The sequence below is a fragment of the Taurulus bubalis genome (genome assembly GCF_910589615.1).
Source record: "Taurulus bubalis genome assembly, chromosome: 14".
Lineage (NCBI taxonomy): Eukaryota > Metazoa > Chordata > Actinopteri > Perciformes > Cottidae > Taurulus > Taurulus bubalis.
The window spans coordinates 21,150,441-21,176,104 of NC_136602.1; the positions used below are offsets into that span (position 1 = coordinate 21,150,441).

Here is a 25,664-nt window from a genome sequence, read left to right on the forward strand (position 1 = left end):
GCTTCTGAGCTGCTTTTATAGCAGCTTTTCCTGGTGGGGAAAATAAAATAAAAAGTACATTAAACGTGTTATTAGTTTTCTTCCAATATGAACGTCAATCGAGTGAAATGTAGCAAGGTTTGTGTGTCCAAGACGTGTTTGTCGGATGATAGCGCAAGTAGAGCATTGCCTGTCCTTCATCCATCACCTCTTACGTCCTTAACTTCCCTGGGTCTTGTACAGGAATGGGTGAGTGTGGGCGGTACCTTGGGGCAGGTGGCCCTGGGCCAGCTGGCTGCGGTCAGTTCTCACTACCTGGACAACATGGAGGCCAGAGCCTGCTGCCTGAGTCTATTGGGAAAATACCTCAGACTGCTCGCTGTGCAGGAGGACCCCATGTATCTGTGTGCTCTCTGGGACAGACATACACAGGTATTGTAGACAACACAAATGTCCATATATAGAGATATATGAATGTACACATACAGCAATGCTCATGTGCGTGTGTCTGGTGCATAGAGGTAATATGTTCCAGATGGGAAACTGTGGGATTTGATAGATGATGTAGAGAATCACAGGGAACATCAGGAAATGTAATGAATGGATTTGAAATTGAAACACAGAACAATATATTTAAAGGTCCCAGTTTCTTGCCATTGGATTACAAAATCTCTTGGATCAGACATCTGGGGACCAAATAATTCTGTGATCCTAATCTTTTGATTTGAGAAGTTTGGCTTATTAAGAACCTCAAGGCATAGACTGGGTTCCTACAAAAAAAGGTGAGGGCAAGAGCTATATAATGTCCTCTGTGGCTCAGGAGGGTATTTTGTGGGAGTTTATGAAAAAGGCTGTTGAGCTTGATCATTGGAAATGATCCAGTGTTTTAAAAACTAGGATATCTCAACTTCTGCTGCTTCGATTGAGACCACTCTTCTTTTGAGAAAATACAATACTAAATCACGACAGTGGTCCTCAAGCTTCTAAGGAACTAACATTTGTGTGACCACAAAAACAACAATTATTGAAAGTCATATAAATCTCTGGGGGATTCCTTTGCCATGCCTTTTTGTGAATCCTGATGCACACACATACACACCGATGGAGAACTAACCTGGAAAAAGTTGCTCCACGGAGTGAAAAGCTTATCGTGATTAAAGGGATTGATGTCAGCTTACATCATTGAAGACAGAGAAGCTCAGGTCTTCATGGTGTGTGATCATGAGGAGATTTTGTACTAATCACACTCATTGCTCTGTGATCTCGAAATAACTTTGTGCCGGAGGAGGCCGGGACCGACCACAAAGCTGTATCCTTGGAGGAGAAGAATTCGGAGAAAGACGGAGACTCGAGCAGAAGCCGAGAGCCGAGGGTGACCTCTGCCAAAAGTGCTGAGCTGCAGGTACATACCTTCTGACAAGTGACCCCATCACTTCTGACTCATCTCTAATCTACGGTCTTTAGACTGAGGTTCGCCTCTCATCTCAAATCCCCCAGAGGTAACTCTCTGGGCGCTCTGCATAGCTCTCATATTGAAAGAGATCTACTGTCCACATCAAACTTGAGCAGAATAAAATAAGGGCAATGTATTATTTATGTGGCAACATTTTGGAATATTAAGTAGAATTCAATAGGTAATGTTGAAAGGTTGAGTCTTGACTTGGGGTTCTGCAGTGAGATCAACTACAATGATGCAAAATGTAACATGTTATTTGGATCATATCAAAATGAGATGAATACCTTCACAGACGGCTTTAATCAGATGATTTGTTCTGCTTTTGTCCTTGGGGGACCTGCTGTTAACTAGCATACTGTCGAATGTCCTAGCCTTATGTAAACACAAACTATCAACATGTGAAATAGTCTGTGCCTTTTAAAAAAACATTTCGTATTATAATATTATTATTATTTATACTTTTGCCTACAAATGAAAAAGGCATTGCTTAGAATGAACACCTGGTGTCTTTAGAGGGCCCTTGTTCAAGATTAAATTGTCCTCTCAGGTTCAACTAAAGATATTCAACCACTAAAATATGAGTATGAGTAACTAATACGTCATATTATGGGTGTTTATGATAAAAATAAATAAAAAACGGAGCAAGGCTCTCAGAAAGAAACAGACACATTTACAAGAAAAGAATTAAAATAATTAAAAAGGTTGTTTCTTTTTTAATCATCTGGGTTTTTCTTGTAAATTTCCAACTTTAATCTCAGAAAACTCTGAATATTATCCTCCTCCTGGCTCTGGACTATTATTATTTGTACTTGCCTACAATTGCCCTAATTTGGAAATCCAGCTGAAAATGTTTTTAAGATATGTCAGAAAAATTACTTCCACTTTCATTTTATGAAATGTATGCATAAAAGTCACTGAGAACGAGAGGAACACAACGCAGTGGGCAGTTAGCTAAATTGAAAGATTACAGGTAATAATAATTTGTTGGAGTTGGACGAACAGGATACATTTGCTGTAATAGTTCCTCTTCCTCCATCTCACTTCCTTATGTTCAAGAGATGGCAAAAAATCCCACAGTCTTCTCTTTATGTAAAAAAATATATTCTGAAGTTCAATGGAAGCTAATATGAGGCTTCTGTAGTCTTGAGTAAGACAAATTAACTTACAGTCTTTGGAAAGATTCCCTATTTGTGTTAATGTCCCTCGCCCTCAGCGCAAGAAAGACATGCCGTCCACGGAAACAGCAGAGTACTCTAAAGCCAGTAGAAAGCAGCACATTAGCTTCAGCTGAACAATGTAATGTATTTTTGCAGGAAAAGACGACAATTTCTGAAAGAATCTTTTAACAGCCAGTATGATGAGGAGGGATGATTACAGGGTGAGGGTTGCATAACCCTTACGTGTTTGAGTGATTGATTACGTGTGTGTGTGTGCGTGTGTGTGTGATTTCTTCTCAGCAGCGGAGGAGGCGTAGAGCTCAGCAGCTGTTGGCACAGGCCAGTCAGGCACTGGCTGAGGCCGTCAGCCTGTGTCTCCAACACAAGCTGCCCTCCGTCGTCCTGGCCGATGCCTCTCTCAACATGTTGGAGTGCCATGGCCAGTCCGACCCTGCAGCATCGGGTCAATACCTCGCCCTGTTTCAGGTATTGTGCATCAGATCGTGTGTGCATTCACTCCACTGCCCGCGTCTCACTTCTGAAGAAGGTTCCACATAAAGTCCACTGTATGAAGCAGGTGTCCATATGCCGCCACCGACTGCCCGCGTGTTGGACACCATGCAGGTGTGCACATCACAGTCCCTTTGCATCTGTACCCTCTGAATGGCATTCCTCGTGATATCATCAGCCGCTATAATGCCTGCTGTTACCAACAGCGCTGCCTCATCCATCTTTCGTTTTATTCCTAGAGCTGCTGCACTGTCGCTATGATGGCCGAGGTCCTGAGCGCTGCCTGTGCTGGCACCGGCGCGTCCCAGCTCTCGGCTCTGCTCAGCCTGCACAGGAAGCTGCTCCTCTCTCAGGAGGAGAGGCCCAGCAGCATGCTGAAGGGAGCGGAGGACTCCCTCAATAGCCTCTCCAAGGTACCGGGGTCACCAAACCCCACCACTGATGATTTATAGATGCTGTCATACTTGGCTCAGTAAATTCCCTTCATGGGACACACACACACACACACGCACAGTATCGCTGCTGTTGCGGCCTTTGCTCTCAATGCACTTCCCAAAACCACGGTGAGAAGTGGAGCTTCCAAAAGCACTTGGAAGTTACGCCAACATGCACCTTAGCTAGCATGTGGGATAACTATAGGACATCTGCAGCCTTATGAACATAATACAGCCAGAATGTTCCTCCTAAAATGCAGAATCATCATTTTTATGTAAAAGGTTCAATAAATAGTTTTATAATCAACCTTGGTCAACCTGGTTATGTGATATATTTATGTATAGAATGGGGTTTATAGTCCTCAATTTCCCTCAAAGGAAGTTAAGTGTCTTGTGTTTAATTGTGTTATTAATAGCAACAGTTATGTCTTCAGAAGAAATTCTATTAGAAAAATGCACTTTATCATCGACATGACGAAGTCAAAACTGACTGTGATATTATCATCATCATTTTAACATGGACGTGACTGAAATGTCATCATTTCATCTGTGACCTTTTCGGACAAATTACACCTGGTAGTGTTGTTGATCCAAAATGAGGTGCTCTTCTTCAGTTTTTAGATCGGTTCTAATAATTACAGCAATAAACAAACAATTTACTACTTTTGTTTACAACTGCTATAATATGTACAAACCTGAGATTCTGCAACACTGTTCTTTTTAGTTTTTTTGCTAAAATGGGACTTCATCACAACCAAAGCAATGCTCATGGATGGATGGATGGATGGATGTATACTTTATTCAATGCTCAAACATTGAAAGGACCAGCTTCTCCATATGCCAAAAGCTTTCATATAATATTAGTTCATCGACAGCAAGTATGACTTTAATTCTGTAAGGTTTGAAATGTTTTATAATACTTCAAACCACCAATCATCACGGTCAGACGCATGTGCTGCATGATGCATGGGGTTGCCACATCAGCTGGTTGGGTGCTCCCCCCTCCCTCTTTCTTGCGTCATCATCGCTTTTTGCAGGGAACATCAAACCCTAGCACGTCTGTGGAGTCTAAATGACAAATTCTTTGATGTGGTAGAGTCGTGTCTACGTCAGATTTAACCAACATACCTTTATCGTTTCTAAAATTATTTTCTCCAGATAATGAAGAAAAAATACAACGGGGGCAAAAGTTGTTATAATACACTGTTAAATGTATGATCTTGAAATTATTTGCAGGACTTCAGCCATCTGACCATCCATCCCAGCCACCTAAATATCCTCGCAGAGCTTCCGCCCAACCTGAAAATCCTGCTGCTCCAGCACTCTGAGGATGGGTAATTTCTCTTTTGTCCTCGTCTGTTTTCTCTCACTATGTTCTCTTTTCATTGCCTTGCCTTAAATTCCGTTTTACAGTATATGAGTATTGACTGCAGGTCACGCAGGTCACAATAGGTTTTAGGCTGACGGAAGGGGCCTGCTGTGTGGTACACCTGCCACTAGAGGGCTGATGTAGAAACTATGTGGAAAGAGATGCAGCTATGTTAACTGAAATGTAAGATATTTAAAATAAACATGTGAAGTAGTGCATACAGTATACAGGTAACGAGTAAAAAGTGTTGGGTTTTTTTGTGAGTGTTTGCTTGTTTTTGTTTTTAGGTCAGAACTTTATGGGGCCTTTTATGAGGTGACAAAAGTTCCAAATCAAAAGGGAAAGACTACGCAAGTTAAAGGTAAGAGTCGCACCGGCGATAGCATAGCATTATGTTTCTGGTCCGTTCAAGATTCAAGCTCTTTAGTACAGCACTTCTGCATTATTGTATTTTGATACATGCATCTAGTTTGTTCCATTGCCCTGGGGAATATGGTCTTCATGACACATACGTTGCTATTCGAAGCATTGTTAAATGGAGACAAATTATTTGGTGTTTCCGTGTAACATTTACCTGCAAGGCAGAGGAGAAGTTCAGATTTAATGAGGACAAGGAGAGAGGAAAATAGTGTTGAACATTTCCCTTTCACCTCTTTGCTTACTGGCGTGGAACACCGTCTTGCATAAGTCATCACACAGTATTACCCGCTCGCGTGACCTTTTGTGGGACCAGTCTGACATAAGAAGTTGCAGGAATTGTGTCGGGGGGTAGGCTGCCATCTAGACTCATTGCCTGAGAATGATAACAAGAAACAAGAACACAGTGAAGGTGGGGGGAATAAGTTTAGCGAGAAAAAAAGAGAAGGGGATCTCACAAAAGGACCAGAAAAAGGAGGGGTTGAGGGGAGGGGGTTGCACATGTGGACCAATCACAAGGTCTGTACGTATCTGTGGGTATGCGTGTCTCATTTTGTGTCAACACTGTTGTTGCAGGTACCCTGACGTGCTCGAGGGTGGCCAAGGTTTCCGTCTGCCCACGGGCTCTGCTGGCACTGAGGGACCAGACTCGGGCCTTTGGCCTGGAGACTAGACATGCCCTCATCAAGCAAGCCTGTCGGCATAGTGATGAGGGCCGGCCGGAGGCCTCCGAGGAGCGTTGTGTTTTTCCCCGCGTACGTATTGTTGAGACCTCCACTCTTCTTTCACTCTATTAACATTATCCACTGCGAGCTCATGAATACACTCGCGCCGCTGCAATTATCGATGTCTCTTCTCGCTTGCTGGGGAGACTTGGGACAGCGGATTTTTCCATCCAAGCATTCAGATGTGTGCATGAAAATAATCAGTGGCTCGAAACAACAGCAAAAAAAAAAAGTTTTGTTACAGCCACTGAAACTCCTCTTCTCCTGTACAGAAAACCGCCGCAGACGAAATGTTAGGACCTCACTTCAGAGAAATTGTACAAGACATGGAAGACTATTTGAATCCACTTCTCACACAGTTTGACTTCTCGTGCTTCAGGTGACGTATTGTATCTGTCATGAGTTTCTCCAATGTGTCCACTACATAGGTGGGGCAACTAACGATTATTTTAATAATCGATTAATCGGTTCATTTATTTTTTCGATGAATCGGATAAAAAAACAAAAAAGCATTCATTTCCAACCCTTTATTCAAAAACAGAAGCAACAGTGCAAAACATCTTCAGAAAGCACAAACAGGTTGCTCCTTGAACATCCCTGAGCTGTTAATTAAAACAACAAAATAAAAATGGACTAACACAAAAAACATACACATGTATGCTTTACATCTGCCAAATGTGAGCCCTTTTTACTGTAATTGATCTCCTTGGAGCAGAGGCTGCATTTAGCATGCCCTGCTTTATCAATATGTATGAAATACTGGGACAGTGGGAAGATGTACTGCTCCTTTTACGTCTGTTCTGACCTTTACCTTCAGGCCCAGCTCTACTGCATCTCAGCTGCATATAGAGCAGGGGTGACCAACCAGTCAGAGACTAAGAGCCACATTTTTTACTGTGTTACTGCAAAGAGCCACATCATACACCCCCCCCCCCCCCCCTCTGTTACTACGACATAAATCCATTTAATTTAGGGTTAAGAAACTAACATTACTCTATCAAAGATCAAACTTAAAACAGATGAAAATAACAAAGTCAAAGATTAAACACACGTTATTATATTAACTTTGTTCAAAGCTTTTTTGTCACAGTTGAGAAGGACATAACTCTAAGAACATGCATGTGGTCTGGGGCAGTGGTTTAACTGATCTGGCTGCAGGACCCACCATCACCCTGAATGACAAGCCGCAACCAAAGCGAGGAACATTTTCAACTTCTCAATTTGATTTAATGAAAATATGGCACCAAGGTTTGAACCTGAGATAGTATCACAGTATGCCAAACAGAAATATTCCCTTTCACACTCAATTAAAAACCCAAAAGTGCTTCTTAAGGATACAAGGTAATACAACACACATAATAATGTTATAACTTCAGCCTTTTTGAACATAACAAAAAAAAAGGTTGGGAATGAAGCAAACTATCACAAATAGTCCGATGTGTAAACTCACGCAAGTAAAGTGTGTTGTGAACGCAGCATTGAGAAGTGTGTGAATATTCAATTCAATTCAGTTTATTTTTTATAGCCCAAAATCACAAATTAAAATGTGCAATCTGTACAAATAACATCCTGGCCCGGGACCTCACATCAGATCAGGAAAAACTCCCCAAATAAAGATAGTAAAAACCATTTCACAGGGAAAACAGGAAGAACCCTTCAGGAGAGCAACAGAGGAGGATCCCTCTCACCGGATGGACAGAAGCAATAGATGTCATGTGACCAGAATGAACAACGTAACAGAGTTACAACACATGACATCAATATGACTGAAATTGAATAAATTGCACTCTGCCGCATTAAAAAATCCCTTCAAAATAAAAGCACAGGATTTTTTTTTTTTTTTTTGCCCATGTAAAATGACCGTCCTGACGGACTGAAAACGTGTCCGCGAAAGACTGAAAACGTGTCCACGAAAGACTGAAAACGTGTCCACGAAAGACTAAAAACGGGTCCGCGAAAGACTGAAAACGTGTCCACGAAAGACTAAAAACGGGTCCGCGAATGACTAAAAACGGGTCCGCGATTTCATGGCTTTCAAGCCGTTGCGCCTTGAGTTCAACACCAGTGGTCTAAAGTATTTGCAAAATCAATAAAAAGATTAAAAAAAACAATAAAAAAAAACCCACAAACTTCGATATGAACGCAAGAGCCGCATGAAACCAGGCAAAGAGCCGCATGCGGCTCGGGAGCCGCGGGTTGGCCAGGCCTGATATAGAGCGTCCTCTTCCTTAAACTCTTCCATTCACATCATCTAATCAATATCTGGGTCTCTTATGACCACAACATCACGTTGCTGGCTACGTCATTTGATTCCTTCTACTTTGAGTAAAAAAACAGAGCTGTAACGGAACAAGTAACTTTAACTGTCGTTAAACCCACGTTAGCTAACGTGATAGCAAGCTGACTAGCTTCCATTAAAAACAAGTTTGAGGGAAATGAATCACAGATGTTTTATTGCGGAGATCACGACCTCAGCTTTTCTCCGTGTCTCACTCCAATCTCAGAAACGCTGGCCGGCCAGTTGCTCTGCTATGCTCTTTTTTTTCTTATTCTCCGCGACTTATTGAATGGCGTAATAATCTCGCGACACAACAAATCGATAATGAAATTCGTTGCCAACTCTTTTGATGAACCATTTTTATCGATTCGTTGTTGCATGACATCTGACATCTTCGGTCCATGAGGGATCCTCCTCTGTTGCTCTCCCAAAGTTTTTTTTTGGGGGGGAAAGGGAGTTTTTCCTGAACCGATGTGGAAGTCTTCACAAGTGTGTGTTCAAAACAAAGCAATATAGGATATTGGATAGGACTCAGAGTTAATGAGGACAAGGAGAGAAGAAAATAGTGTTGAACATTTCCCTTTCACCTCTTTGCTTACTGGCATGGAACACCGTCTTGCATAAGTCATCACACAGTATGACCCACTCACGTGACCTTTTGTGGGACCAGTCTGACATAAGAAGTTGCAGGAATTGTAAGGAAAGGAACTTTGGGAGAGCAACAGAGGAGGATCCCTCATGGACCGAAGATGTCAGATGTCTTGCAACAACGAATCGATAAAAATGGTTCATCAAAAGAGTTGGCAACGAATTTCATTATCGATTTGTTGTGTCGCGCGATTATTACGCCATTCAATAAGACTAGTTTGTCTGTTGTCCTTTGTGCATGCAGCAAGCTTCCACAAAGCGAGTGCGGCACGACTTTATCACATCTTACGCTATCTGGTTCTATCGTATGTTCTTGCCAGACATGAGGTAGCGCATCCCTACTGTTTTGTTTTGTTAGTTATGAGTAGTAATTATTCTTTTTGTATATATTATGCATTTTTCTTTTTTTTTATATTTGATTGCTTACCTGTGTGTATAAATGCTGCTGTAGCAAAAAAAATGTCCCTAAAGTAACTATCTATCTTCTGGTCCTCACCTGTGCTTCCCTCCCTCAGGCCCCAGGCTGCATCACCACCAGTTCCTGAAATGACCAAAGCCAAAGATAAAGAAGAGAAAGGGAGCTCAGGTAAAGGAAGAGCATGTTGAGTGTGAGCTTTCTTGTCTGTGTGACACCCTAAGGGCCTTGTGGTTATCTTAACAGTGTATCATATGAACATCCAACATCTGCTGTGATTCTTATCTGTTTATTGGCAAGTAGAAGGCTCACCCCCCTTCAGGCCAGGGTATCGGCTTTACATGTGCTATAATGTGCTAAACATTGATTTACACAATTATTTACATAAATTATGAGTTCTGAGAAACTGTGTGTGTGTGTGTGTGTGTGTGTGTGTGTGTGTGTGTGTGTGTGTGTGTGCAGCTAAATTGCCAGCAGAGACAGGGGAGTGTGTGGTATTGCTGGCAGACAGGAAGTTGCTGGAGTTGCCGCTGGAAGCTCTGTCCCTCCTGCAGGATGAAGGCCTGAGTTCTGTGTCTCGAGACTTCTCCCTCCAGCTCCTCCACAGTCGCCTGAAGAGAGACGAACCAGACAAAGGTACCGGAGACACAAGTGCACCGATATGTTAAGAAATGTCTGCAAACACTTCCTAACCTACCCTTCTAAGTCCGTCTGTAACAGCTGGAAGCCACGTCATTTCAGATATTCATTCATTCATTCATTAAACAGGTATTAGTTTGAATTGTTGCCAATACTTTTATAATTGTCCAAAGAATAGTTAATCCGGGCCTCATTCCCCCTAATTTCCTTTGTTAAATTCTAAGACACGGCTGGTTGCCTTTGCTGCAGACTAAGATTTGCACAATACAGTGTGAGGAACTTGTATTTCTGTCACATATCTGTTGGACAATAGTGGTACAGATAATGTAATGCATATGCTTTATTAGAGCTAGAGTTAAGTAGCAATAAATAGGATTCTCACAAGACGTTAAACGTAGATTCCTGCTATGTTTTGCAGGCGAGATATTGTGGCACAGATGTGGACGTGACGGGTAAAGTTACTAAGTAGTGGGACACAACAAAGTGGTCCAACGTGTTGAACTGATCAACAGGAAAGAAACAAGATATGACTTATTATGCAAGAAGGCATGAATGTTTTAAATGTGGCAAAGATCCTGTAGGAACAGGTTTCTTGACGGGAGAAATTATACCATGCAGTCTGAACTGTCTATTTAACTGTTCATAATGAGAGTGGGGTTTTTGTGCAGTATAAGTGGATGTTTGCCTCACATCATTCGCCCGTCATATTTAGTAAATAATTGCTTACATTTGCCAAAGCATCCGGATTTAGACTGCAGGCAGCCAGCCATAGAATTGGAACATGTTAAGGAGAGAAAGGTCTTTTCACATCCTGCTGGCATGCAGAAGTTCATGCGGACATCCGTGAACACCAAAAGTGGTTGTCCATTAAATATGGCCATTTTGACTTTCAGTCAGGACTGTAGATGTAATTGTCCAGGGGAAATATATGTAGGAAATCTAAGCAGACCGTGGTGGGAAGAAACCCTTGCGCCTCACTTGGGACATTGTGTCAGTGGATATGACAAACATGTTGGCCACGGTGTGAGGTATTATTTTGGAAGTGCTGCCTCCTATAAAAAGTATGTTTTCTCATATTTGCCCTACGGGGAAAATCTGTCTATGTTTCTTGTTTCCTGGGTCTTCTGTGTTTTAAAACACTGCAATGCATCAAAATCAGCATTGTTGCTAATCATTATCATATCCCAAATTGTGAAATCTCCCCCCGGCATTCAGTGTACAGAAAACAATTACATTTCTGGCATCTTGTAAACAAACCGGCAAGGGCTACAATTCGGAATATTAATGAATATGTGGTGGTGATCAGGACTGAAGTGGAAAGAGTGGAATTTAATATCAATGTATGCCAGTTTATTGATGCAGGCATTTTTCTACCACAAGGACATCAAACCAACTTGTTTTAAGTTTGATAAAAAAGCAAATGTAAAGTGAAGTCAAAGGCCAATGTTTTGTTTTTTGTTTTAAAAAAAAAAAATGCTTTAGACCAATTTAGCCAATGTTTTTATTGCTTTGCCTCCTTAATCCTAAAACAAAGCTAGCTATTCATCAAAAGTACACAGCTGACATGTAACATCAAGCCTTAAATTAACCTAAAAAAAACGATTATCTGTTGTTTATTTGCAATTACTATAGTCTCTCATTAATAAGAATAACAACATGTTCACCCATGTTAAATATTAAAGGTATAGTGTATAGCATTTCCACAACGTACTAACCAAACACCGGTTCTAACAAAAGCCTTTTTACATTTCACTATCGTTGCCCAACACTGATGCAACACAAGGCAGGTGAGCAACAAGTGCAGTTGTATTATTAGAGAGCACTGTTCTGAGCATCGACATGTAGAACGCTGTAGAATCTGCTTTTGGTCACACATAAACCTGTCACAACACTTGCAAAGCTGTAGTTCACTAGTCAAGCCAGTACGACTGTTCAGCAGCTTAAAGCATGTTCTGCCCATTTTTCTCTTCATGTTGTTATAATATTGCAATGATTTTTTTACTGTACACTATGAAATGTTTTTTGTTGGAGCAGGAAACTAACAACAAATAACATTTTGATATGGAAGGATAGGGTCTGATAAAAAAAGGAAAATACATTTTAAACTGCAATTTAATAAATATTATCCACACATTGTGTCCTTCTCCAGTCTCTCAGGTTTTTATTTTGGAGGTCTCCTATGAGCAAAACAGTTGTTTTTTGGCAACGATGTTACAAACCTCTTGGGAATTATGCATATTAATATTTTGAAAAGAAAAGGGAGTAGAAAGATCACTGAATCTGATGCTGCAGACTTCTTTACCTTTTTTAAAGGTTGAATCATTTGCATAACTTGAGTGAATGTTCAAAGGTTACTGTTAAACCTATAATAAGGGCTCTTTATTATTCTGTGCATTGCTTTTCATGATGTATGCACACAACAAATTAGTACACACAATAAAAATGTTTGCCGCATGTCCTCAAATGTGACTACGTCTGAGAGTAATCGACTGATTCAAACTACACAGACTTTATTGTTGGTCCTTTTTCAAACTTGTCTGATTAGTGATGCTATCTGAAAACAAAGTAAATGTATGTGTATTCAATATTATCACAATATAAAAAAAACACTATTTTGTGAACAAATTAACTTAATAGCCTACTTTATGTATAGGATATTAAATTTCATAATGTTAATGGTGAAAGTGAGTACAAACTGTGCCCTTGGTCAAATGTATTCCAAGTGTATCGCTGCACAGTGGTTCAGTGTGGCAGACTTACCAACACAGGGCCGTAAAACCAACTGGCTAAAGGTTCAGACAGAAAGCAGACTGAAAGGTTTGCCCTGAGCTTGGTGTTAAAGGCCAACAGTAGTGAATATGTCCCTATTAACTCCCTCGCTGTTTCCCAAGGCTCCCCATCCTTTTTTTGAAAGGTCAGGGAAGGATTGAGATAACTCGGAATCTTCATCAAAAACGAATATTTACAGAGCTTTTTTTTAAAACGAATTCCTCCCATTGTTAAATTGCTGTAAACTGTATTTAGCTAGATAATCACCAATCTGATATAAAATGGTGGTCCTACACAAGTTTCTGTATGTCTTCCAATACATGCCTGTAACATCAAGAAACGGACATGTCCTCTTGGTGTCCCTCACTTTGACCGGGGGTTTGATTACACTTTCAAGTTAAACCCAACTTATTTGGACTCCCTAAGGGCCATCTGGGAACAGAACCTCACATCAGCAATGGAGACAGTAGACCGTGTACACATCAGAGTCCATTTCACCTACGCAAGAGTAGCCAAGACGTACCCTGACCGAACTGACATGTGCAACAGATAAACAATCTCCTACTACCGACATGTATATACCCACAATTATATGGCCTGCAACATTGTAAAACAGTAGGCCCGACCCCCTCAATCGCCTTCTCAAAATTCCTTTAACGCACCCAAAAGCCACACAACAAGTGATTGTATTCACCGCTCCCTTACTCCCCCCACTCTCCTTAAATGGACACCTCCCTCTCCACCTACTCATAATAGATGGATCCATGACATACTGCAGTGCAATAGGCTTGAAAGGATTAGGTTCTACTGAGAGGTTCCCTTAAGATCTTCAATAAAAACCTGGCCAGCCTTTTATAAAAACATATTGACACCCTGGCTATCGAGGAATAAATCATTTTCACCATTATTATTTATTTCACAGTGAATGAGACTCTTGGGTAGGCGGGTGGGGAGAAGGAGCCGACCTCCGAGAGAGGAAGGTACCAACTGGAGTGGTGTGTAGTGGGGATGGCAATGGATTAATACAGAGCACTGTTGACACCGCTGGCAATTGTATATGTCAGCGGTTCTTAACCTTTTTGACCTCGGGGCCCAACTTTTCAAGTACAAAGTGCCCCAGGGCCCATTCAAATATTAACACTGTATTGGTTTATTAACTAATTGATCTCACTCTTGATTTGACTTGTATTCAATAACTAACTCAAATCTACAGTTCAACAAGGCGCGGCGTGGCCGGCCATGCAGGCACCAAGGAAAGAGTCTGTAACACCTCATCAAGAGAAAGTTTATCAAAATATTGAAGAAGAGGTCTCCAGTAAGTGTAAAACAGAGCACCCTCTAAGAGTGAATTTCATTTTCTCCAATTTAAGGAGGAACAGGATATCATGTAACCATGCTTTGATGGACGGGGGTTGTGAAGATTTCTATGAGAGAAGGATCTTCCTACGGGCAATTAAAGAGGCAAAAGCAATAATCTTGTCCTGAGTCGCTGAGGTGGCAAGGCTGTCAGGAGACCTACCGAAAATAGCTATGTGTGGGGATGGATTGACGGTTATACCTAAAATGTCAGAAATGGATTTAAAAAAGAACTGCCAATAATTATGTAATTTTGGACAGGACCAAAACATGTGAGTTAGGTTATAAGGAGTCTGGAAGCATCTACTACAGGCATCATCCATTGACTCTGGAAACATTTTAAACAGTTTATGTTTGCTGTAATGTAGACGGTGGAGCACTTTAAACTATATATGTGTGTATGTATGTATGTATATATGTGTGTATATATTATATATACACACATATATACATACACACACACATATATATATATATATATATATATATATATATATATATATATATATATATATATATATATATATATATATATATATCCCTCTAAATCAGCTGTGACTGGGCCCTCGCTTCGAGCACGTCGGGGTAAGCCGAAGTTCGCCTGCCAGGCGGATGTTCGAGGCCGGGAGAGCCGGCGGCCCAGTCACAGCTGCGAGCAGCTTTAATTTAGAGGGAGAGAGATAGATATATACACATATACACACATATATATATATATATATATATATATATATATATATATATATATATATATATATATATATATATATATATATATACACATATATATATATATATATATATATATATATATGCGCATTTTTATTTCACGGATGAGTTTTTTGTAGAGCAGTCCCACCCGAACATGTGTGTAAAATTTCAAGTCAATCGGTCAAAGTTCGCAAAAACGGTGAGCTTTCAGCCTAAAGGGGGCGCTATAGAGACATTTTCTCAGACATTTGGTCGACACCCAAATTATATTAAAATTTTCGCCGAGTCGGATGGGTGTGACAATTTTGAAGAATGTAGGTTTATCCCAAGCACCTCTTTTCCCTGCGCATTGAGCGACAATAATAATAATAATAATAATAATAATAATAATAATAATAATAATAATAATAATACTTAGCATTTCAATAGGTCCTCGACTCTGACTTCGTCAGTGCTCGGGCCCTAATAATAATAATAATACTTAGCATTTCAATAGGTCCTCGACTCTGACTACGTCAGTGCTCGGGCCCTAATAATAATAATAATACTTAGCATTTCAATAGGTCCTCGACTCTGACTACGTCAGTGCTCGGGCCCTAATAATAATAATAATACTTAGCATTTCAATAGGTCCTCGACTCTGACTACGTCAGTGCTCGGGCCCTAATAATAATAATAATACTTAGCATTTCAATAGGTCCTCGACTCTGACTACGTCAGTGCTCGGGCCCTAATAATAATAATAATACTTAGCATTTCAATAGGTCCTCGACTCTGACTACGTCAGTGCTCGGGCCCTAATAATAATAATAATACTTAGCATTTCAATAGGTCCTTGACTCTGACTACGTCAGTGCTCAGGCCCTAATAAATCAGGTAATTAAACTGACAATCAATGCCACAATCAATGTGGCGCCTGTGGCTCAGTGGTGAGCAGCGTCATCCTTCAATCAGAGGATCGGCGGTTCGATCCCCGGCTCCGCTAGCCAATGTCGATGTGACCTTGAGCAAGACACTTAACCCTAAATTGCTCCCGTAGCTGCACCTACGGTGTGTGAATGGTTGCTAATCCTGATGTGGCACCTTGCATGGTAGTTCCTCTCATCAGTGTGTGAATGATGGCATGTAGGTGTTAAAGCGCTTTGAGTGGTCAGAAGACTAGAAAAGCGCTATACAAGTAAGCAATAATCAGTCAATTAATTTACAGAGGCTAATAGATATTGCTGCCATGAGGAAACTTTTGGAACTGTTCTTCAGTCACCAATAAATGTCACTGACTTTGCAGATACTGAGATCGCCTTTTTTTTCTGGTCCAAATGCTGTGTAATCTGCCCCGCAGACAAGTGTATGTATTAATTCTGCTTCCTGTCTGCGGCAGTTGAAAGTGACAACAAAAAGGAGACCAAAGGTGGCAAGGGAACTAAGAGGAAGGGAGATCAAAGCCAAGCCATCAAAGTGGTGAGTTTAGTAAATTAATCTGGGCCTGGCAGATACAGACGGCATATTACTTTTACCTGCAGTCAGCACTGGCAATTATTTATTTCCTCTCGCCTCCCTTTTAAGTGTGGTTTTTCAATCAATTACATAATGTGTTTTTCATAAAGATCCTATTTCTAGGTTCTGATCATTCATCCTCTGTCATGCACCACTTCTGTTTTCTTCCACCGACCCCTTCCTTTTTCTGCTCCGTCTCCTCTGTCTTAAAGCCCACTCTCATATTGTCTCTCGTAACTGGTATTTGCAGATGTACATGTGCCAGAGGCCATTATTGCACGTGCGTACTGTATACACGTTGTCTGTAACCATCACTGATTTAAACTGTAACAACTTTCATATATTTGCCCAGATGCCTGTGAACCGTGTGTTACCTTCCAACACCTTCCCAGTGAACACACGTCACATGAAATGTATCCTTTTTTAAAGTATTACACCTGTTTCTGTTTTTGAAACTGGCTGTTTTATTTGTGTTTGTGACACGTATTTTAAATGTTGTTCAGAGATTATTATTCTTAACATACCCCCACAGTTATTGTTGACCCTCACAATGAAGGCAGCTTTGGTAAGAGAGATTACGTTACATACCTCACGTTACATATTTACAGGATTAGTAAACTAGAATATTGTATTGGTAAATCCAAGAGTGGTGGGTGCTGGGTTGTCCTCTCCATATATATGCAGCTGGGCATTGCCCGAGCTCGCTCTGCATGTCATCTCGTAGCCTCTCAAAACCTTTCATTCTACTTGTGTGTAAGAGTCATACATTACATTACATTACATTTCATTTAGCTGACGCTTTTATCCAAAGCGACTTACATTTTTGCTATACACCGCAGACACAGCAACGGGAAGCAATTAGGGGTTAAGTGTCTTGCACGAGGACACAACGACAAGGACTAGCGGAGACGGGGTGCGAACCACCAACCCTCTGATTGAAAGACGGGCATGCTAACCACTTAGCCTCAGCTCTCCTTTAGCATTGTAAGGAACCATCATGTTTTTCTGTTGTTATCCGTCTGGCACAGAAGGGACCAGTCTGAGCATGAGGATGAAGCAGATTTTGGAAACCCACAGCCAGCACTGTACCCATCTGTGGGAGGGCTTCATGGGCAGCAGAGAAACGCCCAGGTCAGAATGCAATGCAGCGAGTCTTTGTGTGGTCTTTTGCACCGAGCAGCCGAGAGCCAACTGTGTTTGTGACGATGCAAAGATGAGGTCATCTACACCGCTAACCCTCCTCCAATCTGTATCAAGTCTGTCGGAGATGGAGCAGCTGCTGCACAGATGCAGTGCCTTCATTTACCTGGGGATGGAGCGCTTCATGGCAAACATCCCACCTGCCAAACTGGCAGCCTTCAATTTGTCTGGTACTGTACACCCTTTTTATATATCAATGAATGCATGTTGTTTTTAATGTCAATGTCGTTATAAAAAATGTGCAGTATGCCAAACATATCCAAATGTACAACGGCGTATTGGGGCCATTGTAGTTGTACAAAAAATGACAGGGACAAGACATTCTGAGATTAAAGTCACAAATTTACAAGAAAACACATTATCATTATTCTCTGATATTATAACGTAATAAACGTATTATAACAATAACGATATAATGTAGTAAACGTCAATTATTTTTGGAATGCAAGGTTGGATCAAGCTCAGCACGCCACAGATGATGCCGCTTGCCGTGTATTATAACTGCAGTGGGTGGCATAATCATCATATGATTTGCAATCGAATTTAGCAATAAAGGAATACTCTTTCCCGGAAATTTGTGGATGAACACTGCTCCACACTGCTCAATACAATATATAAATACAACAACATCAGAGGCATTGGTAAATCGACCTTATAATATGTGTACATATTCATACGCATCCAGGACTGTCTGAGCTGTACAAGGCAGCCATCTGATCAGAAGATAATGATGAGGAAACAGCTGTGGAGTAATTCATCATTCCCTCCCTTCAGAGCCAACGAAGAGTATGAATCTAGTATGACTCAAGTGAAGTGATGTCATGGTGAGAATCATTGAAATGCACATCTATCTATGGGATCATCCCGATGGTTTTTGCATACAGCTGCTTTTGTGTTCACCGATCCTTTGTTTGAATTTTCTGGTTGTCAACCGTCCACCGGATGGTATAGATCACGTGTGTGTGGATGCACAAGGGATGACGTTGTTAATGAAAGATATGTCGCCTGTGTGGGGAACTGTCGTAATGTTTCATTGTGCGAAGCAGAAGTTGCCCTGGGAAGATGGTGCAAGCGTGTCTGTATTCCTTGACTGGGATTCTTCTTGCAGCTAATGTTGGCTCTTTTGGCATGTTCTCTCTTTTCTTTACAAATGGAGGTGGCTCTTTAAAAATCAGAGGAAGTTCAGGGTCAGACTTTGTGCCAATGTCGCAGCAGAGTGGACTAAATGTTGAGCAATACACGTCACGGAGAAAATATGACACCTTTTGCATTCATTCAAATTAAATCAGAGTGCATTTTTTTTAAAGCCAACTCGCCTGCTTGATCAATCCACAGTCAAGCGTAAAATAAAATAAAATGTCTAGAGCATCTGGTGCCCTCGTTACTTCCCCACTTGTGTGCAATCACACTGCTTTTTGATCTTTCTAACACCTTTCAAATGGTGTATTGGGGAGAAAAAAACTGTATGGCTGACATTTGGAGCAGAGCTTTTGGCCGATTTATGTAAGCAGTGAATGGAGCAGTGGGCTTAATCTCTTCAAACCCATCAATCTTTCATTCCCTGTATGGTTATAAATAGACACAACCGCAGCGGAAAAATCTATGAGTTTTCACTATCGCATCCCTGCTACAGTTTAACATTCTTCTTTAACATTCACTCATCTTAAAATCTTTCGATTAATTTTCTTTTCTTCATGTAGCATTTCAAATGGATATTTGCTGAATCATTTCAAGTAATTTCAAGTCACTGTTGCCTCAGTCAAATAACAGCTGGAGAGAAATAAAACGCAAACAGATTTTCTAGTTTTAAAAGAACCCTCGGCAGTGGGATGACGAGAAGACTCCAAACCCGTCTCCTTCTTCTCAAACATTAGAGGAGGCCTTTCCCCTCCCTTAGCTCTCATAACATAAAGAATAACTTGCCCTGAATGACCTTCCAGCGCTTTGCACCTTCAAAGACATTTCACAACAATATGGCTCCATCTTGATGGCTCCTTCGCCGGCACACGAGTGGGTGGGCGTTGGGTGGACTTGCCGTGATCGACAGAGTGTGAGGTTGGCCGTACGCACGGCCCCGGGCCAGACATGTGCGCCTCCCGCTAGCCCGCCGCTATAGTGCTGCTAACTATAGTGTGACTGACACAGTGGTCTGAATTCCAGCTGTTGCCTCCCAACAAAACCAGGCCGCTCCCACTTAATTAGCCATCAGGATAAGAAAAGCCGACAGCAGATTTGGGTTTCTCAGAGAGAAAAAAAGGTGTCACGCAGCTCGTGCGGCGCCATCTGCACCCAGATCACATGTTTGTGCATCGCTCTATCTTTATCTTGTTTGAGTAATGATATTATACTTCTCAACACGGCTCTTAGGGGGACAAGCTTGACGTCTGTTTCCCTGCTGTGACTCTAACTGGAGGGCTGAGGCTCACATCAAAGTGGACTGATGTTGTGGCCCCAGGCTGCCGAATAGCAGCAGGGACAGACACGGCCGTCGTTATATAGGAAGCCAGCCAGAACAGCTGCGAGGCATTGCCCGTCCTCACTGCAATAGATGGCATGACGACCTCGCTGTGCTGTGGCCCACACACCTGGTGTCCGACACGAGCACCAGTTTTCTCGCTCTTAAGGGTCCGGTCCTAGCGCTCGTACAGTAAAAGCTGACGTTGTGTTCTCATTACTAGAAGGACTGTGTTGAAGCTACCTGCTAAAACGCTTGTGGCCTGGCTGATCGCCACAATCTTCGTGTTTATTTTGTTCCTTCTCCTCGTTTGAGGTACGACGAGCGTCTGATGAAGGTGAAAAATAACACATTTTAGTTCACACACAAAGTTACGTACAATATATATATTGCAAAGAAAGTGTCGCCTCATAGTGAACCCAGGAGACGATATAGGAGACTGTGTGTTGGCATCATGTGCAATGACGAGTGTGTGCTGAATATCGTGTAAACTACTAACCACTAATAGTTAAACCTTTCCAGACAGGACCAGTTTAGAATTCTCACACTTTTAGTTTTTTTTAATCCCACTTTGTTTTAACAGGTTTTTTCATGCCTCTGCTTCATGATGTTTTGAATACGGTTAATTCATAAATTATGCTCATGTCGTCTTAATAAACGTTTTAGAACATAATCCTTTTATCAGCATACAATTCTTAGGATTCTTAGAAATTCTCCTCCTGGGAGAAAACATGCTAGTCTAGCACCTAGTACTCCTGTGTTTGTTGTGTATTTTGTTTGTGAGGGGTTTTTTCATAGTATATTAGTTTTATACAGCTGTTAGTTGTCTTTTTCTAGAGGACTGTTATTCATTCTGTTGCCAGATATTAAGATTAATAATAATAATGATGTTTTCCCTCCTCAGAGTGTCGCATGGCTCTGCTCTTTGACCTGACTCAGAACAGTGCCAGTGTTCTGCGCCAGTCAAACCTTGACATGTCCAAGAGGTAACAGAATAGCTCGGTTGAATGAAGCTCAACAAATAACCTTTCTTCCCACTTGTATCTATTGTCCTTTTTACATTCCCGATGTGTTTTACTGGATGACAATTGATGGTTTTGTCTTTTGACTTTGACCGTATTTCAGCTTTTTGTTTGGTGGTAGAAACGGGGCTTCCCCTCTCTTTCTTCGTCCCTCATAATCTCACTCAGTGGACACGTCTTGTAGTGATCACGTCTGTCCGTGTGTAATTGATCACTGTGATGATTATTACAGTCTTTTTCTTTTTGGTAGCACTTTATGATAACTACACACTATTTAGCTTTAGTAAAGGATGAGTAAACACCTAATTCATTATTTATAAAGCATTGTTCCATTAGTTTGCAATTCATAAACAAGTTATACATGTTTATTCTTGATTAATATGCTTGACTGTTATGCGTTTCATGGCTGGGTTTTCATACTTATATACTTAAATGATGGATTCCCCATTTGTAAATTAAGTAATATAAATTGCCAACTAATTAAGTAATATATGTTGCCAATTAATTAAGTAATATATATTGCAAATCATTTATTAAGGATTTAAGGATGATGCACTAATGGTTAACATGTGCTTTATAAATGTGTTTTAATACTGCAATTCATGATTCATTCAGGTAGTTACTCGTTAGTTCAGTATTAGTTAAGTATGTTCTGTGACCTCATCTAAAGTGAGGACTATCAATGCTTTACAAAGCATTAATAAATGACATTGAAAGGCCAGCAGTGACTCAAAGCGAACAAAAGTCTCAGTTATCTTCTCAACAGAAAAGGGAAATAGACACAACACAAAGTGATAAAGAACATGAATATGATGGTGCTGGGGGCGATGCCCGTCAGTGGCAAAAGTATTGAGTATGTTTCATAGTTTGCTTTTTCATAGTTTCTTTATTTCTAGAATTGTCATGCAGACTCCCATCTTATTGACATTTTCATATGTATCGCATGAATATAAAGTAATAGAATTAGGTTACTGTGTTGACAAAACGCAGTACAGCTGTGCCAAACAAACACAAGTGCTCTCCCTGTGCACATTGGTCCTCTGCTTCTGTCACTAGCAGCCATGAAGCTGCTCCAGCTTTAGGAACACAAAGTCCTGCTGCTGCATCTCGCTGGCTCATTTTTGTCAGTTTGTCATAAGCTTCAAGGAGACCACGTCGTACATCGAGAGAAAATTACTTTCTCTTTCCCTTCATGACAGGAATCAGTTAGCCAGGCAGAAGATGAAGGGTAAGGCACTAGTACAGGAGTACTAGACAAAGCAAAGTATCATGGAAATACATTTTTTTTGATAGAATGACTTGAGTTTGAATTATTTTGTTCCGTTAAGTTGTTAATATTATGTATGTCTCTCCTCTCCAGGGCAGCACAGTTGGACCTGGAGGAACCCCTGGAGACCGCTCTGCTACTGAGTCTGGGCAGTGTCGGCTGTATTGTCCTCAACCAATGGCACAGCAGCCTTCAACAGAACACACGCAATATGTTCAATGTGCTCGACAGTAGGTTTTTTGGCCTTTCCTACATTTCTCATCACTTACTATCAACCTCATACATTGTAATTTAACCTCCTTCGATATTGGCGTTACCTTCCTAGCAGTTACAGTGTTGTATGTCACCATGTGTTCATGCAGAGCTACTGAGGGTCAGGCAGACCTCTGGCCAGACCGTCCACGCCCTGAGGAGAGGGGACGGTGAGGTCACAGGATCGTGTGGTACTGTTTATCTGACTCGCATCCTCATTTAGCCTCACATTCGCATTTCTGTTCAGTAAATAAGTCCAAGTGTCTTTTTAGTTTATTTATTTTTTCATCGCAGACCCCCACACATCTCTATTTTCTTCATGTGAGGCTTTGGCTTCTCTGTGAATTCAAATAACCTTCAGATAGAGTTATGACTTCCTCTGGCTTGTTCTCCGCAGATCAAGTGCTCCGCGATGACTCGAAGGAGGAGGATGCGCGCCACAAAACGACTCTCGCACCAGCAGCCTTCAACTGCATCGTTTATGGCCTCCCGAACTTAATTGTCATGTAACGCGCTGTAAATACTCGCTTCTATTTCAGCTAATGCTACTGTAACACAAGGAGGGATATATATTTCATTAAAGGTCTCATTTCATGAGAATACTGATGTTCATACTTGATGTGTTTAATGTTGTTGTTACTGTACACAGCAGATGTATGGTAAAATATGCATCATGTCCGACTCCATGATATAAAGCCAGAGCTCTCAGTGCTGTGGGAGAGGGTAGATCCAGAGATGCACCCTGAGCCCATACGTATTGTATTCACTAAATTACCAATGTTACTGCTGCTATTTCCCTGACAACTTGCAACTTTAGGCATACACTGAGTGTTGAAAGGGTGCTTGTCCACCTCAGCCACCATGATTACCAATGTGTCACCAAACGGTGCGCACAAAATGAGCTCAGGTCAAAGTAAACTCTCTGAGAGGACCAGCGTTCTGAACACTGTCATAGAACAGAAATCCTACAAGAGGAGGGCTGAGCGGGAAGCCAGAGGCTCATAGCCAGGTACGCTGCAAGTGCAGTGTTGGTTCCGTTATTGCTTGTAATGTCTATTCACTCATTTATGGACGCTTCCATTTATTCTTGCTGGTTGAGGTTCTCGCTGACAGTATTTACAGCTCTGCTGTCTTGACCCGTCACGTGAAACGCTCAATTGAACGATTTAAAGCGCTGACCCCACAACAGAGGGGGCACTCACTGTGTCACACTGCGTCACCATGAAAACCACTAGAACTCTCTATTTGGTGGACTTCAGTTGAGAGAAGCTGGATTCCTCCTTTTCATTAAAATGAGGCTCAAATTAAATATAATTGTGTTTGCTCATTTCAATAGAGAATGCCCTTATCAGACATTGCAGTGGCCGCTTAATCCTTATACACAGTGTTGTGTTTCACTGAATGTTAATTTACTACATTTCTAAATGTTAAATGAATGCACCCCATGAGTGGTAAACATAAGGTGTTCTTATGGGAACTGTGTAACCTGAGGTTTTAAGAGTGGAAATCATCATCAACATTTCAATTTTTTCTTACTTAATAGATTTGGGACTAAAACACAGTTTTGACCTGAATTAGCATTGAGACATTCTGCTCTGATTGTAACACACAAAGCCACAGGTGTACAGACCACAGTAGAACTAAAGGAACAGATCAACCTTTTGGGAAATACCCTCTTAAGGGGATCTTAAAGGTGCAGCTTGTATAATCACTGTAATGGTAAACTATGATGGTTCGTTGGCACAGTTCAGACCATCACTTTAATTCAGAAACTTTGTATGACAATACTTTTTTTAAACTATCTCTTACACTGCTTTAACTAGACACTCTGAAGCTCCACTGTAACATATACTGTTCCCACTTCTGAAGATTGTATACAGCTTTTTGAAATGATTTTTAGTTTTCAAGGTATTCGAATTGTTCCTATACTCTCCAATCATTCAATGCAATTTGCTACAACTTATAAGAGGTATAAAATGTATTTAATTTTTTTATATTGAATAAGATACACCATTCTAACTTCCAAACCTTTATTATCACCTCAGGCAGAACTAACTCCATTCTTAAAGCTTTGTGTTGGTTTTAAGTATAAAACCTCAACACTGTAAGTCACAGTGACGTCACATACGTGTTCATTTATACGACCATAAATGCAGAATTTTTTTCTTTTTATTGAGATTTAATCAAATCAAACGCAACAGCGAACAAGACTTAACAGAATTGTACACATCAGAGTAGTTAGCACAGTGTTTTGCTCTCACTTGAGTAGCGAAAGCAGCAGTTTTTTTACACACAAATGATTTGGCTGCGCAGCAAGCTGCAGTTGTGAACGCTGGTCTGAAGTCAGCACACATCACACAACCCATCAGGTGACGCCTGATGAAGAGAGACAACCCAGCAGAGGTCAAATTATGCACTCGTGAAAAATAAATAAAAAAACAGCATGAGCGATGTAATGTTTCAATTACTTCAGAGCGAAGTGCACATGCACATACACACACCTGTGCTCAAGATGCAATCAATGATGAAACCACAGAATCATCCCCTAATTATCCATACGAGACAGAAAGACGAGTCTGATTTGTCCTTTTTCGAATTTGATTGCCCATCTTTTACTACAAGCTTGTATTTCAAATAGAATAAATGAAGGTAATTTATGAGTGCATGTATCCACTTGTTTTTTTTGCAACATGGTTCAACTCTAAATGAATGCAACTCAAGTTCTGAAGACTGTATTTGTTCTGTGCTTCGTAGTGTAGACAGTTGCAGGTGGGCCAGTGTTTCCACAGTCTATGCGAAGTGTGGAAGGAGTCCTTGGGTTTGTCCAAATCCTGCACATCATTGTCATTTAATTCATAAACGTTATGCTATTTGACACACCGTAAAATGCTAGATCTCTAAAAGTGCAGTGTATGGCACTTGCTTTGACTGACACACACGTTTAGATATCCGTCCTTCTGGGAAGAAGAGGAACGTTAAGCAGAACTCTGTGCTAAAGCTCTGAGAGAGCATATCTGTTATCTCCTGACCAACTGCGTTGTGTTAATGGTCATGCCATGATATATAATGAACAGTGGTTCATTATATATCATGGCATAAAAATAATAAAAA

The 25,664-nt window shown here is 41.0% G+C and overlaps 1 protein-coding gene across 1 annotated transcript in view; it reads left to right on the forward strand.

Moving 5' to 3' along the window:
* The window catches only part of cfap46 (cilia and flagella associated protein 46), a gene marked incomplete at both ends in the record, with an annotated part of 58,193 nt that extends 35,130 nt beyond the window's left edge, over positions 1 to 23,063 (forward strand). The window contains 19 exons of the mRNA XM_079229809.1: positions 223 to 411; positions 1,265 to 1,381; positions 2,896 to 3,078; positions 3,342 to 3,515; positions 4,773 to 4,870; positions 5,193 to 5,266; positions 5,899 to 6,077; positions 6,320 to 6,426; positions 9,489 to 9,559; positions 9,866 to 10,024; positions 16,242 to 16,321; positions 16,710 to 16,770; positions 16,890 to 16,922; positions 17,386 to 17,488; positions 17,615 to 17,727; positions 20,917 to 20,998; positions 22,395 to 22,531; positions 22,664 to 22,723; positions 22,951 to 23,063. Coding sequence (XP_079085935.1) covers positions 223 to 411; positions 1,265 to 1,381; positions 2,896 to 3,078; positions 3,342 to 3,515; positions 4,773 to 4,870; positions 5,193 to 5,266; positions 5,899 to 6,077; positions 6,320 to 6,426; positions 9,489 to 9,559; positions 9,866 to 10,024; positions 16,242 to 16,321; positions 16,710 to 16,770; positions 16,890 to 16,922; positions 17,386 to 17,488; positions 17,615 to 17,727; positions 20,917 to 20,998; positions 22,395 to 22,531; positions 22,664 to 22,723; positions 22,951 to 23,063 — 2,133 coding nt within the window. The remainder of the gene's footprint in view (positions 1 to 222; positions 412 to 1,264; positions 1,382 to 2,895; positions 3,079 to 3,341; positions 3,516 to 4,772; positions 4,871 to 5,192; positions 5,267 to 5,898; positions 6,078 to 6,319; positions 6,427 to 9,488; positions 9,560 to 9,865; positions 10,025 to 16,241; positions 16,322 to 16,709; positions 16,771 to 16,889; positions 16,923 to 17,385; positions 17,489 to 17,614; positions 17,728 to 20,916; positions 20,999 to 22,394; positions 22,532 to 22,663; positions 22,724 to 22,950) is intronic.
* Between the last annotated feature and the right edge of the window lie 2,601 nt (positions 23,064 to 25,664).